This window comes from Gossypium raimondii, chromosome 3, assembly GCF_025698545.1.
Source record: "Gossypium raimondii isolate GPD5lz chromosome 3, ASM2569854v1, whole genome shotgun sequence".
NCBI lineage: Eukaryota > Viridiplantae > Streptophyta > Magnoliopsida > Malvales > Malvaceae > Gossypium > Gossypium raimondii.
Window position 1 is genome coordinate 56,544,732 of NC_068567.1, and position 15,479 is coordinate 56,560,210.

At 34.8% G+C, this 15,479-nt stretch overlaps 3 protein-coding genes across 8 annotated transcripts; all 3 read left to right on the plus strand.

Annotated features, from left to right (window-relative positions):
- Positions 1–571: 571 nt before the first annotated feature.
- Positions 572–1,555, plus strand: LOC105795983 (uncharacterized). Its single transcript, XM_012625631.1, has 2 exons — positions 572–819; positions 1,021–1,555. The coding sequence occupies exons 1-2, from the start codon at positions 572–574 to the stop codon at positions 1,553–1,555; spliced, it is 783 nt and encodes a 260-aa protein (XP_012481085.1).
- Positions 1,556–9,734: 8,179 nt separating this feature from the next.
- LOC105795984 (uncharacterized) lies at positions 9,735–10,655 on the plus strand. Its single transcript, XM_012625633.2, has one exon. The coding sequence runs from the start codon at positions 10,039–10,041 to the stop codon at positions 10,414–10,416; it is 378 nt and encodes a 125-aa protein (XP_012481087.1). The 5' UTR covers positions 9,735–10,038; the 3' UTR covers positions 10,417–10,655.
- A 1,288-nt stretch (positions 10,656–11,943) lies between these two features.
- LOC105794865 (uncharacterized) lies at positions 11,944–14,345 on the plus strand. 6 transcript variants are annotated; one of them, XR_008194576.1, is made up of 4 exons: positions 11,946–12,811; positions 13,083–13,127; positions 13,463–13,565; positions 13,686–14,345. XR_008194576.1 is itself a non-coding variant. In XM_052628570.1 (3 exons), exons 1-2 carry the CDS (start codon positions 12,292–12,294, stop codon positions 13,534–13,536), a joined length of 594 nt encoding a protein of 197 aa, XP_052484530.1. In that variant the 5' UTR covers positions 11,944–12,291; the 3' UTR covers positions 13,537–13,565; positions 13,686–14,345. The 6 variants fall into 6 exon arrangements, 5 of the variants coding, with proteins under 5 accessions (XP_052484530.1, XP_052484529.1, XP_052484534.1 ...); XM_052628570.1 differs by lacking the exon at positions 13,083–13,127 and having other exon boundaries at positions 11,944–12,811; XM_052628574.1 differs by having other exon boundaries at positions 13,463–14,345.
- Positions 14,346–15,479: the final 1,134 nt, after the last annotated feature.

The window sequence follows — 15,479 nt, forward strand, 5'->3', positions numbered from 1 at the left end:
AGTGAAAGTGAAGTACTCAATTTTCCGTGACCGTTCCCTAATTTGATTAAGGATGGTAAGTGACAAATGGGCCCAAAAGAATTAAAGTAAATGGATAAGTGGTAGTGTATTTATATCAGGACGATGTTGTTATTCAAACTAAAGTGATATTTTCATTGCTAAATTGAGAATTTCATAAATGTGTTATTGAATGGTATAATCAATAAACATTGAGTTAAATGGTAAATACGTATTAGTTTTGAATTTGATGTCATTGAATTGTACGTGAATTAAATGGAAATTGCTAGTGATATGATTTAAATTATGAGCATGAGAAATTGCGAATTGAATGAAATGGAAATGAAGCATTAAATTGCATGAGTATGTATCGGGTCTCGCAGGCCCTAATTATTATGATTATAATATTTTGAGGATATATTGTGAAAAGTTATAGAAACATGTTAATTATTTTGAAAGTTTTATATATTAATAAAATTTTATAACTCGGTTAAATACGTTTACAAGTGTATGTGTTTTAGTAATGCCTCGTACCCTATTCCGGTGTTGGATACGGGTAAGGGGTGTTACAATCATGGCCTGTGAAACACCAAAGGAGGCTTGGGATAAACTTAAAGAAGAGTTTCAAGGAACTGAAAGAACAAGGCAACAACAGCTACTAAACTTAAGAAGGGATTTCGAAAATCTCGAAATGAAAGAGGAAGAAACTGTCAAGCAGTATTCAGACCGAATTATAGCTGTAGTAAACAGCATAAGGCTCCTTGGAGAGCAATTCAGTGAAGCTAGAATAGTTGAGAAAGTCATGTCCACTTTACTAGAGAGGTAAGAAGCCAAAATTTCATCCCTCGAAAACTCAAGGGACTTGACAACTATCTCCTTAACTGAGCTAACCAATGCCTTGTATGTACAAGAGCAAAGAAGAGCCAGCAGACAAGAGGAGCACCAGGAAGGGGCTTTTCAAGCCAAAACTAAAGAAGCCTCGAGCATCAATACTCATAAAGGTAAAAAGTTTTGGAAAAATAGGCTTAAGCCTGATGCTGCTAGGAGTAGTGATCAACCCTGCAGACACTGTAAAAGGGCTGGTCATCCAGAAGATAGATGCTGGTTTAGACCAGATACAGTATGCCAACACTGGAAGAAGAATGGCCATGTTGAAAAGGTTTGCAAGAACAGAAGCAAACCAAGGCAGTATCAATTTCAGCAACTAAAGGCTGAAGCTCGAGTGGCTGAAGAAAGCAGTGATCAAGAAGAACAGGTTTTTACTGTGTCATGTGCAGCAAACCAAAAGAAGGGTTCAAAGGGCTGGCTTCTAGACAGTGGTTGCACAAACCATATGTCACCAGATGCAACTATCTTCAAGCCCTTAGACAAAACCAAGGTGAAAATTGGAAATGGTCAGTTCATAAATGCTGAAGGAAGAGGAGATGTGCTGATTTGTACCCCTACAGGTAGCAAAATCATTTCAAATGTACTTTTGGTACCTGAAATTGATAGGAACCTTCTCAGTATAACTCAATTACTTGAGAAAGGTTACTCAGTTGTGTTCAAGGAGAAATAATGCCAAATTTTTTACCCGAGTGGATCAATCCTCATAACAGTCACTATGACTGACAAATGTTTTGAAGTAGACTGGCCAAATGACTTACATTCAGCCTGTATAGCCTCCACTGATGACTCTAGGCTCTGGCACCAGAGGCTTGGACATGCAAAGTACAAATCGATGGCTCAGATGGTCAATGAAAGGCTAGCTGAAAACTTCACCAAATTAGTGAAAAGTGATGAAATCTATGAAGTGTGCCAGCAAGGAAAGCAAGCAAGGTTGTCATTTCCTACAAACACAACATGGAGAGCATCAGAGAAGCTGCAGCTTGTGCACACTAATGTGTGTGGACCAATGGAGACCGAGTCTCTCAAAGGGAACAGGTATTTTATTCTCTTTATTGATGATTCTACAAGATACTGCTGGATTTATTTTCTGAAGCAAAAATCAGAAGTTGCATCTGTGTTCCTAAAGTTTAAGGCTGCTATTGAAACTGAGTCTGGTTGCAAGCTTAAAGCACAGAGGTTAGACAATGGAACTGAGTATACCTCAGCTCAGTTCCAAGCCTACTGTGAAGAAGCAGGTATCAAACATCAGCTGACTAATGTGTATACACCTCAACAGAATGGGGTTAGTGAAAGAAAAAACAAAAGTTTGATGAACATGGCAAGATGCCTCCTGTTTGAGAAGAATCTGCCCAAAATTTTGTGGGCTGAAGTAGTAAACACTGCAGTATACCTCTAAAATAGGCTCCCAACTAAGGCCCTAGCTTAGAAGACTCCATTTGAAGCCTGGTTTGGATTCAAGCCATTACTGGCTCATCTCAGAACTTTTGGTTGCCTGTGCTATACACAAGTTCCAGTTGCAAAGAGAGGTAAGCTAGATAAAAGGGCTCAAGCAGGGATTCTAATTGGCTATAGCATGGTTAAAAAGGGCTACAGAATCCTAGAACCTGCTACAAACAAGATAATTGTAAGCAGAGATGTTGCATTTAATGAAAAAACATGCTGGAATTGGGAGAAAGCTGAACCAGAGGCAGTAACTGAAGACCTGGCATTGGACCAAGTTGAAAATGATCAAAATACATCTGAAATGGATGTAGATGATGTTCCAGTCAGAGGCACTCGATCACTGTTTGATGTTTATGAAAGAGTACAAGTGGCCATTGTTGAACCAAGTAGCTTTGAAGAAGCAGAAAGCCAGGAGGGCTGGAAGTAGGCAATGATTGAAGAAATCAGAATGATTGAAAAAAATCAAACTTGGAATCTGGTTGAAAGACCAGCAAACAGGAAGATTATTGGTGTCAAATGGGTCTATCTAGTTAAAAACAATGCTGATGGTAGGTTAAACAAGTTGAAGGTAAGATTGGTTGTGAAAGGCTTCAATCAAAGGTATGGATCAGACTACCTCGAGACTTTTGCACCTGTGGCTAGGCTTGATACCATAAGACTGCTAGCTGCCTTAGCAGCACAAAAGCAGTGGATGATACATCAACTTGATGTAAAATCAGCATTTCTCAATGGATTTCTTGAAGAAGAGATTTATGTGAAGCACCCTCAAGGTTTCAAGGTGTCTGGCAAAGAAGAAATGGTATACAAGCTCAACAAAGCTTTGTATGGCTTGAAACAGGCTCCAAGGGATTGGTATAGCAGAATAGATGGTTATCTGACCAGTCTGGGATTCGAAAAGAGTCTCAGCGAGCCAACTCTGTATGTTAAATCGACCAGTGCTGAAACTCAGCTCATTGTGTCAATATATGTCGATGACCTACTGGTGACAGGAGGAGATCGAGAGATGCTGGTCAGTTTTAAAGCCAAAATGCAACAGCATTTTGAGATGTCAGACTTGAGGTTGATGTCCTACTTCTTAGGCATGGAAGTAACACAAGCAGAGAAAAGAATTTGGCTAAGTCAAAAGACTTTTGCTATGAAAATTCTCAACAAATTCTCAATGGAGAATTGTAAAGCAACCAGCACACCAGTTGCTGTTGGAGAAAAGCTATCGAGCCAAGACAAGTATGAAAAGGTTTGTGAAACAACCTATCGAATTCTTGTTGGATGTTTGCTATATCTAACTGCCACTAGACCTGATATAATGTATGTTGTAAGTCTACTCTCGAGGTTTATGCATTGCTCAAATGAAAGCCATTTTAGAGCTTCAAAAAGAGTTCTAAGATACATCGAGGGAACTTTGTCCTATGGAATGTTGTTTACCAAGGATGAAAATTTGAAGCTAATTGGATACTGTGACAGTGATTGGGCTGGTTCATTAGATGATATGAAGAGCACTTCGGGTTATGCATTCAACCTTGGCTCTGCTATGATTTGCTGGAGCTCAAAGAAGCAGGGAGTAGTAGCCCAGTCTACTGCAGAGGCAGAATATGTGGCTGCTGCTGCAGCAGTCAATCAAGCCATATGGCTTAGAAAAATTTTAACAGATCTTAACCATGAGCAAAAGGAAGCAACAGAGATAATGTGTGACAACCAATCTGCTGTTGCAATTGCAAAGAACCCTATTTCTCATGGGAGGACAAATCATTTTAATATCAAGCTCCATGTAGTTCGAGAAATGGAGCAAGCTCATGTTATTAAACTGGTTCATTGCAGTTCTGAAGAGCAAATAGCTGATATTTTGACGAAGGCCCTCAGTGTTTCAAAGTTTCAACATTTGAGAGCTAAGATGGGAGTTTGCAACATGCTAACCAATGAAGAGTGTTGAAGCATGGTCAGCATGCAGCAACCAAGACAGTCGAGGCCATCACATGCAGAAGTTGCTAGTTCATCAAGCCAGCAAGCATGTTTTTGTTTCATTTTGTATTTTAAGTTGATGCAATGTAACTTAGTTCAATCTTAACTATGTTAGGTTTATACTTGATGTAAAATTGATGGTGATTGAGCTAATTAATCAGCTTTGTTCATTTGTACAAGTTAATTAGCTCAAGTTACTAAGCTACTTAGTGGTGGTAGGTTGTGATTAGGTTAACCTACTGTTTTGACAAGCTGTGAGCTTGGTTTTATGTATTGGCTTGGTGCCATTTTCTTTTTTGAATGAATTCAGAAAAGATTTCATCCATATGCTCTCTATTTTAGCTTTGCTTTAAAATTTGTTTTGATTTTCTGCTTTATTTCTGCCGCAAGTCTCAATTCTTGTTTAGCAAGTTTCTTGTTGAACCTTGCTGTTAGTTGCTCTCAGCTCCAACAAACCAGTTGTGAGTTTATCTTCTACAAAGGTTGAATTCATTGATGCTGCATCATGCGCATGTCAGACAATATGGTTGAGAAGAGTATTACAAAAGTTGGGTCAGAATCAAGAAGCAAGCACTGTTTTATGTGACCGTAGCTCAACAATTAAACTCTCAAAGAATCCTGTAATGCATGGTCGTACTAAACATATAGATGTGCATTTTCATTTTCTTCTAGAGTTGACAAAGGATGGAAGCGTGGAGTTGGTTCATTGTGGTTTGCAAGATCAATTGGCAAATGTGATGACTAAACCTCTCAAGCTGAATCAATTATTAAAGTTATGAAAGCTTTTGGGAGTTTGTGTTTTTACTAATATAAACCGAATGTTCTAGACATTTCAGTTTAAGGGAGGAAATGATAGAGTTTGTTGGTCAAAGTTTGTTCAATAAATCCCTATTTTCATGGGATATTTTAGTCGTTTAAGTTTATAATGGCTCCTTTATTTTCTATTTTTTTTAGTTGCTATGTAAGGCTATATAATAGCCCAATATTTCCAGTTTTACTCAATGCAGAAAATCATTCTCCTCCAATTTTTTTTTTTTTGTTTTTAATTATTCTTCCTTGACCTTAACATGGGTAGCATTGGAGATGTACTGATGTCCCCAATTAACACGTACATACTCAGCGGTGCGCTGAACGATTATGGATCCTCTCATCAGTCCTTCGCCAACCAAATAGTCCACAACGTACACACAATAAGCACTTAAAACAACCTTAAATCTTATACTTGTTAACAACCCTGCCTCGTCTGATTTACAGTACGACTTTATTCAGCAATTGGAGTGGAATATCTGCTTTCATCGGTATGTGCAAATTTAATTTTCCAATTTAAATCAAAGTTCCATTTTAACTGCTTATATGTTCATATTCTCAAGGGAGTTTGTTGGACAAGTCCAGAGAGGCAGGCATCTTGCATTATTTTGCACTCTTAATTTATTAACTTAAGGTTAAAACAACTTTTCTTCAAATAATGCAACCGAAGTTGTTTAATGTGAATTAGCTTAAGTTGTTTCAGTCAATACTTCATTTTAAGAAAAGTTGTTTATTATTGCACTATTAGTTTGATTGAGAATACCTATATTCAATATATATATATATATATTTTAGAATTTTTTAAGTTTTTATAGTTTTGCACTCATTCAAAATGAATTTAGATATTCATATGTTCACATTTATTCTATATGTACATTTTATTTATTTAAAAAAATTATTTTTTGAAAAAAAATATTTAAAATATTTTATTTTTTGCTGAAGTGGCATGTCATGTCCACATGCTGCCATGTGGTAATAATCTGGTCAGCCATGTTAGCGAGGTAAACCGGTCAATTGATAGTTTTAACGGAAAAAGTCTATTGATTTTTTTGTCACTAAGTGCTCAATTGGGGGTACTATCTTCATAAGGGCTCAATTGACTTTTTTTTTATTGAAGGCTTTTTTTACTAAGCCTTTAGTTTACGATGAAACCCTAATTGTTTAGGGTAAACTACAAAAATAGTCATTAAATTGGAAGAAGAAAGGATTTTTTGGTTAGACGCATGGAATTGGCTAAGTATTTTATTTGAACAAATATAGAACCAAAATGGATGGTTTTATGTCTATTACCGGTTCTTGCTCCTGAGTTGAGACCGATCATTCAGATAGATGGGGGTAAACTAATGAGTTCGGATATTAATGAACTCTATAGAAGAGTTATCTGTCGAAATAATACTCTTACTGATCTATTAACAACAAGTAGATCTACGCCAGGGGAATTAGTAATGTGTCCGGAAAAATTGGTTTAAGAAGCCGTGGATACACTTCTTGATAATGGAATCCGCGAACAACCAATGAGGGATGGTCATAATAAGGTTTACAAGTCGTTGTCAGATGTAATTGAAGGCAAAGAGGGAAGATTTTGCGTTCTATTTTATTCACGGAACTATTATTATTATTTATTTAGTCACTAAACTTAACATTTCAGTTATTCTCTTATTAGATGAGTGACAAAGTTGATGTGAGCTTTTTTTATTATTATTATCTAATAACGATTTTAGATATTCAACAAATTTAGTCCTCAATATTTATAATTTTTTCATTTTAGTTTAAATTCTAAGAATTTAAAAAAATTAGCCCTCAAAATTTATAAAATTTGTCAAATATAAGTATTTAATTAGATAAAAAATTCAAGTGCCAAAAATACACAGTCAGCCATACTTAGATCTTAAATAATATATTAACCCTAAATTTTAAATAATAAAAAAACCTCTATCCTGTTTAAGTGAATCAAATATAAATACTAAATTCATCTGTAAATAAATATATGTCATTGAGGGAATCAACTACAAATCCTAACTTAACCAGTGAGTAGATTTACAAATCAGAGTCCTCAGTCCTCTAATATATCGTTTAAACTTAAAATTATAATTATTTAAATAATTTTCTTTTAAAAGTTTCTCTAATTAATCATAAGCAAATCCTAAATGAGCATTTGAGTAAACACATAAACCAATCTTTTAGATACATAATTTTAAATATATATAAATAATTACGTAATAATTTTTTCTCTAAATTGAATTGTGATCACAAATTATTCATATTTTAATATTAAACCTTAACCAATTTTCATTAAAATTGAAATATAGTGATATCAATTGAGTCTTAACCCGATTAACATTAATATTGTCCTCAATGTTGGAAGATATGAGTTTGGATGCGCTCAAACATGCTTATCCTCCTTATTTTAAGATTGAGGAAAGATTATATGTAATTCTAAACCTTGTATAAAAATTTTAAAATATTGTGAAAATTTGTACAAAATACAAAATGACTTAAGATAGAATAAAAATTTGAAAAACTTATTAAAACATTATATAAATAATTTCTAACATGATAGGAGTACACAAATGTATCAAAAGTTATATAAATTCAAAATCTCAAGTCAAGAATGGCATAATCTAGAAATTATAAAAATATATATGATATGAAAATTCATGTAATTGTAATAATTAATGTTCACTATTGTTTCCTTTTTTAAGTTTTTAGCCTGTACTTTTATCTAATTGATTCATTTGATAATATTAGACATTTAATTCTTGAGAAAATAGTAAATTAATATTCAGAGTATATTTAAAACATCACTTAATGATATGCATATCAATATGTGATATAATAGTGGATCTCATTAAATTAAGTGAATTGAAACATTTGGCAGGTTGAAAAGTGAGTTGGGAATGATATTAAAAGAGTATTCAAAATTTCTAGCGCAGGGTTATGTTTCTTCCTACCAGGTTTATTAAAAGAGTTGCACAGATGTGCAGTTCTTTGGAAAGGTTCTGAAGGTTCAGCAAGGGGAGCAAAAATGAGTTGGGAATAGATATGTCATCTCAAGGCTGAAGGAGGGCTTGGAGTTAAAAATTCGGTTCTTTAGAACAAAGTTTGTATGATGCAAAATCTGTGGTCAGTGTGGGTGAAAGGAGGGTCTCTTTGGGTTGCTTGGGTTCATCTTTACACTCTCAAGGGTCATAGTGTGTTGCAAGTCCAAGCTCAACCAAGTCATAGTTGGGCATGGAAAAAATTACTCAAGCTTCGAAGTCTTGTTCCTTTGATTGGGGGATTTGATGATGTTTATAAAGCAGAGAAGTGCTGGGAACTTTTAAGGCATAAACAATGCAAAATCCCTTGGCATAAGATTGTTTGGGGTAACCTTACTATTCCTACGCATTCCTTCATTGCCTGGATAGATTAACAACCAAAAGTAGAATGGTTTCTTGGGGTTTGCTAGTTAACTCTTTTTGTGTGCTGTGTAATGATGAGGAAATGGGAGCTAGAGAGCATATCTTTATGTGCTGCTCCTTTTCAAAAGAGTTGTAGGGAAAAAATTGCAGGCACGTGAGATCCATAGGGTGTTACGCTCTTGGCATGGAGAGCTTGAATGGATTCCGCAAGTGGGAACACATAAAACTTTGCATTCCACCATTATCAAACTTGCATGGAATGCTTTCCTTTATTTCATTTGGCAAGAAAGAAACTACAGACTTCATGGTGGCCCGTCAAGATCAATACAAGTTTTATTTTCACAACTAAAGAACATTGTTCGAGATAGATTACTGAGAACAAAGGTTGCTATAAATAATACTGATTTAGTGTGTAGAAGGTGGTGGTTGCTTTTGTTGCATTTTGTTTTTCTTTGTAGCAAACTTTGCTTCTTCATTTTTTATGAATAAAATCTTATTTATCCAAAAAAAATGAAAATTGAAATTTACATAGGTAATTAAACATTATGACCCTTATTTTATTTTTAATATATTATTACGCTGAAGTGTAATCACTATATTAATAATTACATTTTACAATTACTTTATGGTCTATAAACACACTTATTAACTATATTTAAAAATTATCGTAATGTTTTTTATTATCAATAAATTTTAATTATTTATTCGATAATTAATTTCGATTATAATCATAATGGTTCAAGAATTCCACTTAAATCTTTTTATGTTTTAATAGAAACGAAAAAGCACAAATAACCTTAAATCAACATAACACATTAAATGTGGAAATTCTAAGCAACTCCCTAAAAGAAAACATAGAAAAATCAATTATTTGAAGTTCACAAATTTGCGCCAACCAATCAGCTACAATGTTAACTCCTGTGGGGATGTACTTGGAAATAACTACACATCATTTTATCCTTTCCAACAACATTTTCGTCGATGAAGAGTCTGACAAGTTCTCTTTTAACATTTCAATACCCATTCTACAATCACTTTCAATAATAATTTTAGTACACTTCTTCAGCCTAACAACTTCTAATCAATAGAGAATTCCCCAAAGTTAAAGAGTTTAAATTATTTTCAAATAAATTAATAGTAGAATAACAAAAATGGTTGGAGAAAAAAACCACCAACGGGGTTCATAGATTATAAAGAACCCAAAGTCTTACCGACAAAAGAAAATTCAGAAAACCCGTCGAACACAAAACAGCCTGAAATGTGAAGAAAAAAAAAAGCACACTTCCCAACCAGCATCACAGCTCAGTCTTTAGTCGTTTAATCCCAATACCAGATCAGATTCTCTTCATTCAATTTCTCAATCTCATTTTCTTCTCACATTCCCTTCCCATATGCTATGCTACACTGAAACTCCCACCAATGCCACCACTATTTTTCCCTTTAATCCGCATTGTGATTTAGAGTTGTAAAGACAGATGGGAAGAAGATCTAGGCAAGTAACATAACAGCCGAAGTAAGTGATGTTGTTTTAAATCGGTACAATACAATGGGCTTGTCAATGTTTTTCGTGATCTGCATTCTTCACTCCGCGATCGCAATAACGAGTGGGTCCTTGATCATGTTCTGTCTCAACGAGATCAGCATCTTTGCTCACGGTGTTGAAACGGCTGAAAAGCTTTTAGGGTCAACCCCACATGATCAACTCTTGATTCAGACATCCAATTCTTTTGTTGGTTTGCTTCTTTTCGTGATTGGGTTCTTGGTTTTCATGGTAGCCTTTGTGAAGGATAAAGAGTTACAGAGCTTCTTCGCCAAAGGGTGTATACTCATTCATTTATCAATGGCTCTTTGGAGGGTTAATTTTGAGAGAAGGTTAGAGGATTTGGCTTGGGATTGGCCAAGACAAGTGGTTGGTGATATTTAGCTAGCTCTTTCTTGGGTCTTTTTTTTACTCTACACATGGAGGGAGAAGTATGATTAGCATCAAAGGATTGCTTTGCTGCCATGCCAATCCCTTCCCCTTTTAGCATCCCAATTATAGCCATTTTGCACTCTCACTCTGCTCTGACATGAGCAGTGTGTAATGTAGAATCATGGGTATGGAAATGAATTGTAGAAAATACTGCCATTTGAAATGTCAAACCGAGCATTTATTTATATGTACATATACGTGAATTGTAGTGGTTGAACTAATTGTGAGCTAAATCCTTTTTTTCTTTCTTTTATTTTTAGCAACTGCGATAAACAAAAAAGAGCAGGCATTATTCAAGAATGTGGTGGCGCTGGTTCATCCATTAATGAGGGGACCAAAGCAAAGCATCTCTAAATTATTCATCCTACTAAACTCTCACCGACATCGGCTATAAATGGTGTATGGAGTAGGGCCTAAGTGTCTTGTTGGATCCCACTTTATTGCTTTTCTACGTTTTTCTTACAAAAAACAATAATTTTAAGAAAAGAAACTTAAAATAAAGAGGCCAAAAGTGCAACCCCATCAAGGAACTGACTTTTGCAAGCTTAGCCTAATAAAAGAATGAAAGAGGTTATGCACAAGTGATCCAATGTTTAAAAATTTAGATCTTTCTTAAATAAAGTTTTAGTATTAACTTTTGTAAATGCAAAAAATAGTGTGGATTTAGATTTAAATTTAATCAAAATTTAATATAATTATTAAATTTCTCTCACCTATTAGATTAGATCATTCTCTTTTAATTGAAAACAACAAATCTTAAAAAAATAAAGTGAAAATTCTAAGTTTTTAGAACACTACAAGCCTAAACTCTAAAATGGGTGATTTTTTAGCCGCTTTAACTTTTGCTACACCTTGTTATGGTCATTCGATCAGTCGAACCTCAAAGTGATACGAATAAATCTTCTGAGAGAATCTGTCGTGAAAGCTTTTAAGTCACAATTTGCATGTCAAACAATTTTATTTATTAACTACTACATTAAATCTCAATCATTACGGATGAATCAGGATAAATCATGACACCAAGTTACTTCCCTTTGACTTATAAATAATAATTTAACTCGTGATACCTTAAGATAAAAGACTACAAGTATATAAGTCCCAAGGCCTAGACATATGATCTAACTACCCACATCTCCTTTCCTCCTTTCTATTACTCTAACTAACTACTCTATATTTTAAGCAGAGATAAACCACCTATCTTCATCATCTACTCATCCTTATATAAACAATTTTATATATATGTTTCTAAAAACAAAATAAAGTCAATGATGAGATTTCAAGTTGAAACAATAGGCATCGTCCGATTATGGAAATTTTGAATGGACGCTGGATTGTTTTGAGACTGCCGTTGAATCTCTATATTTTTGAATCAGTATATATTTCCATATATGTTTTGAATAAGATATTTTGTGGTAACAATTTTCTTTTGAATAATATTAAAACATCACTTATAAATACATTTTCCATATGTTTGTAAAGGTAGCCCTTTAGTCTCTTACAGGGGTACATAGGTTTACTCAAAGCATTACAAACCATGACACCATCTGCTAAGCACGTATCCTACACGACCCAATGATACGCTGCCAAGGTGCTAAAGTTAAGTACCCTCGACGCCAATGGCGCTTGGTATTTCCCGTTAACTGGGTCGCTCAAATCTGGTAGTATCCACTTTTTCATCATCTCATCTCAGAGTCTCGGACACAGAGAGCTACCAAAACTCTCCAACAAAACAATCCCAAACCCCCAAAATAACTTAAAACCAAAATAGAACAGTCATAGAAAAAGATCAAAGCCTAAGCAAAGCCACTTCGAATAGAAAGAAAAGACATGGAAGCGCCACCGTCCACTTCTCCAACATCGCCACCACCTGCTCCTCCTCCTCCGTCATCGTCGTCGTCATCATCATCATCATCGTACACGCTATTTATAACGATTATGAGCAAAAGGAGAACATGGGTATTTCTGTTTGTGCTAGTTTACGCCATCCTTTTAGCTTCTTTGTGGAATTCCCTCAAATCGATACTTTCTTGGTACAAACACCAAGCCCAACCCTCTTCTTCTGGTTGGCCTGCCCTCTATGCATCTGTTCTTCTCGGTGCAGTTTTTGGGCTGCTCTCCATGGTTGCAGCTCTGGCTGTGGCTGTGCCAGCCACTTTGGTCACCTGGATCACCGTTGTGGTTTTGCTTGCTTTCTTTGGGAAACCAAAGAGGACCTTGGTGCTGGAAGGAAGGAAAATTACTAGAGAGATCGTTGGGTTTGTGTTCAAGATTTTGTTAAAGGAAGGGAACCTTGTAGCTGCTGTTTGTGCCGTTTTGGGTTACTTTGCACTTATCAGGAAGAATTCTGGTGAGTGATTAAGCTGAATTGAATCCTTATTTAGCTGGAGATCAGGTTTTGGTTTTGTGGATATTTGAAGAAAATGTAGATTTTGGGAACTTTTCCTCTCTTTTTTCCATCTTGAGACATTGTTTGTTTTTCTGTTAATTTGACTTAGATTAGAAGTTACCAAAGCAAAGACAAGCCTATGAAAACACTTATTCCTGTTTTTGTTTGTTCTCTGTATAAAAAGAATGACGAGCTGTTGTTTTCACCCTTTCAATTTTTTTTTTGTTTACAGGGTAGATATTTTTCCAGTGTTTGCATTATGCAATACATATTGGTGGTATGGCATGCGATTATTTTCAATTCAAATCCTACAACATGCATTGGTTCTTGAATTGCTAAAAATCGTATCTATGTTAAATCTTACCACTTTCATTAATTTATCAACATACTTGAGTTTTTGGAAACATTAGTGAAGTTAACTGCAATCTTTGGAATGATTGCGAGTATTTGGAATAGGCCAGGGTCCCTTGCGTTTCCCAATACCCATGCTTTATTAAAGCCGTGTCAGGGTGTGGAAATGTGAGTTTGGTCCCCCTTCAACTGCATCATTTTGCCATTTATCAAGTTCTTGGAGAAAACTATCTTAGTGATTCTGTATATTTCGTGTGACAGATAGCTACCCCAACCCTAAGCCACTTGTAGAACAGACAATGCTTTTATTGCCTTCTCGACAGAAACCGAATTAGCCCGATAAATATTAGAATACAAGTATAGGGTAAGATCCTTTGAATATATGGAAAAACATAGAAAAAGTTCAGCATACTTGTGACGAGTATATATCCGTCTAGTAAAATAGATTGTTTCTTTCTGCTAATCAACATTGATGTTGTTAAAGATGGCTGAAAGCTATACCCTCTGACTCATGGTCCATGTGGTTTCCCAACGTGTACTACATCGAATGGAAGGGATAGTAAGAAATGCAACACGAGATGTAGCAGTTAGATGAGCAACACGGTGGAGCAAAGATCGCTGCAAGCATGGACAACACAGGCAAGCCAAGTACAGGTGACAGCATCATCATGGGAGCTATACGTTGCTATGGTGTTGCAGTTGACAAACATATGGCACATACTTAGTATGATTGCTGCACTTGCATCAACGTTAATGTCACTATGTTGAGACTTGAACTGTCGTATTTGGAACACCCTCCAAATGAAATTGGTCTTGTGTCGAGAGAGTTGTGGCCGCAGGTTGGTCCAAGGCCTAAGGGCTATCCATGTTAATCGCCCCACAGTACATGATCAAGATTGTTATATGAACACAAATAAGCCATCAGCTTTTTCTGGTAACAGGGTTCATAATTTTGGCAAGGTTACCATTAGATACTCGACATCTTCCTAGGATTCTAGTCCTTGTCTGCTACCGTATTTATTGGAAGTGGTCTCATTCTGACCATCTTCCAAGAAATTGCTGTCAAAAGGTCTGATGAGGCAGTAATTCTGTTGAAAAAGGACTAATTATGTAATTAACCTCTCAATTAAGACTTTTTTTTTCATTAGCTTTTTCATTATACACATTTATCATATGGAACCATAATTTCGTTCTGAAGTGAAACTGAAAAATGATAATTCTCTTTTTCATACTTTAAAGCAAGCAAAACAGACATTAAGAATGGGCTTAATATGTATGTGTCGTAAAATGAATTTTTTTTTTTTGGGGGGGGGGGGTGTTAATAAGGAGAACCCCAAGTTTTTCTTGGCCCAAATAATAAATCTTTGGTCTGATTTGGTTGCTGACATAACATGAAGGAGTTTGGTTACCCACTTCACACTTCCACTTCAAACGGAAGCAGATACTTAAAGCAAATTCTTTAATTTTCATTTAACATCTGATGACATTGACTTATGTATTCATAATCCACTGACAAATTAAGCCAAGAGTCAACTATACTCTGTCCTTAATTACTACATTATTAAATTAAATTAATGTGACTGATTTAAATTTTAAAAGGGTCGACTGATTCTATCTCCCTCTACCTTTATAATAATATTATATATATATATATATATATATATATACCCACTGTTTTTCTCAACCATTCATTCTTTCAGTCAAGTGTCTTTTCTAAAACTTAGTAAGCATCCTTCTTCCATATGGCTTCAATTAGACATGGTCAAAGACATAATTAAGCTTTGATTAAGATGTTCCTTTCAACTAAGATAATTAGTCTTTATTAGATAAAAACTATTTTTATTTATTTAATTTTACAAATATATAAATATGGTATAAAAAATATTTTTTATCCGTAGAGAATTTTAGCAATTATTTAATTTAGTGAAAAATTAATTAATTGCTCTCGTTCGTTGTAGTCTTATGGAGGTCCTTGTTTAATAATAAGACTTGGTTAATGAGTGATTTTGAGATACTTTTTGGGCAAATTAAATTATTGTTTATAATAGAAATATACATTTAAATGTGATAATTAATTTCATATTCTTTATACACAATTCATATCCTCGAAACCCTTAATTTCATAAATTTTAATGCATTAAAAGAATTCTTAAAACATCTGTTAATGAAACCTTCAATAATAAAATAAAATAAGGAAAAATTAGCTTTATTTTTAATTCCTCGAACAAATTGATGATACTCATTAAAAAAGCTATGAATACCTACTAAAATCAAGGGT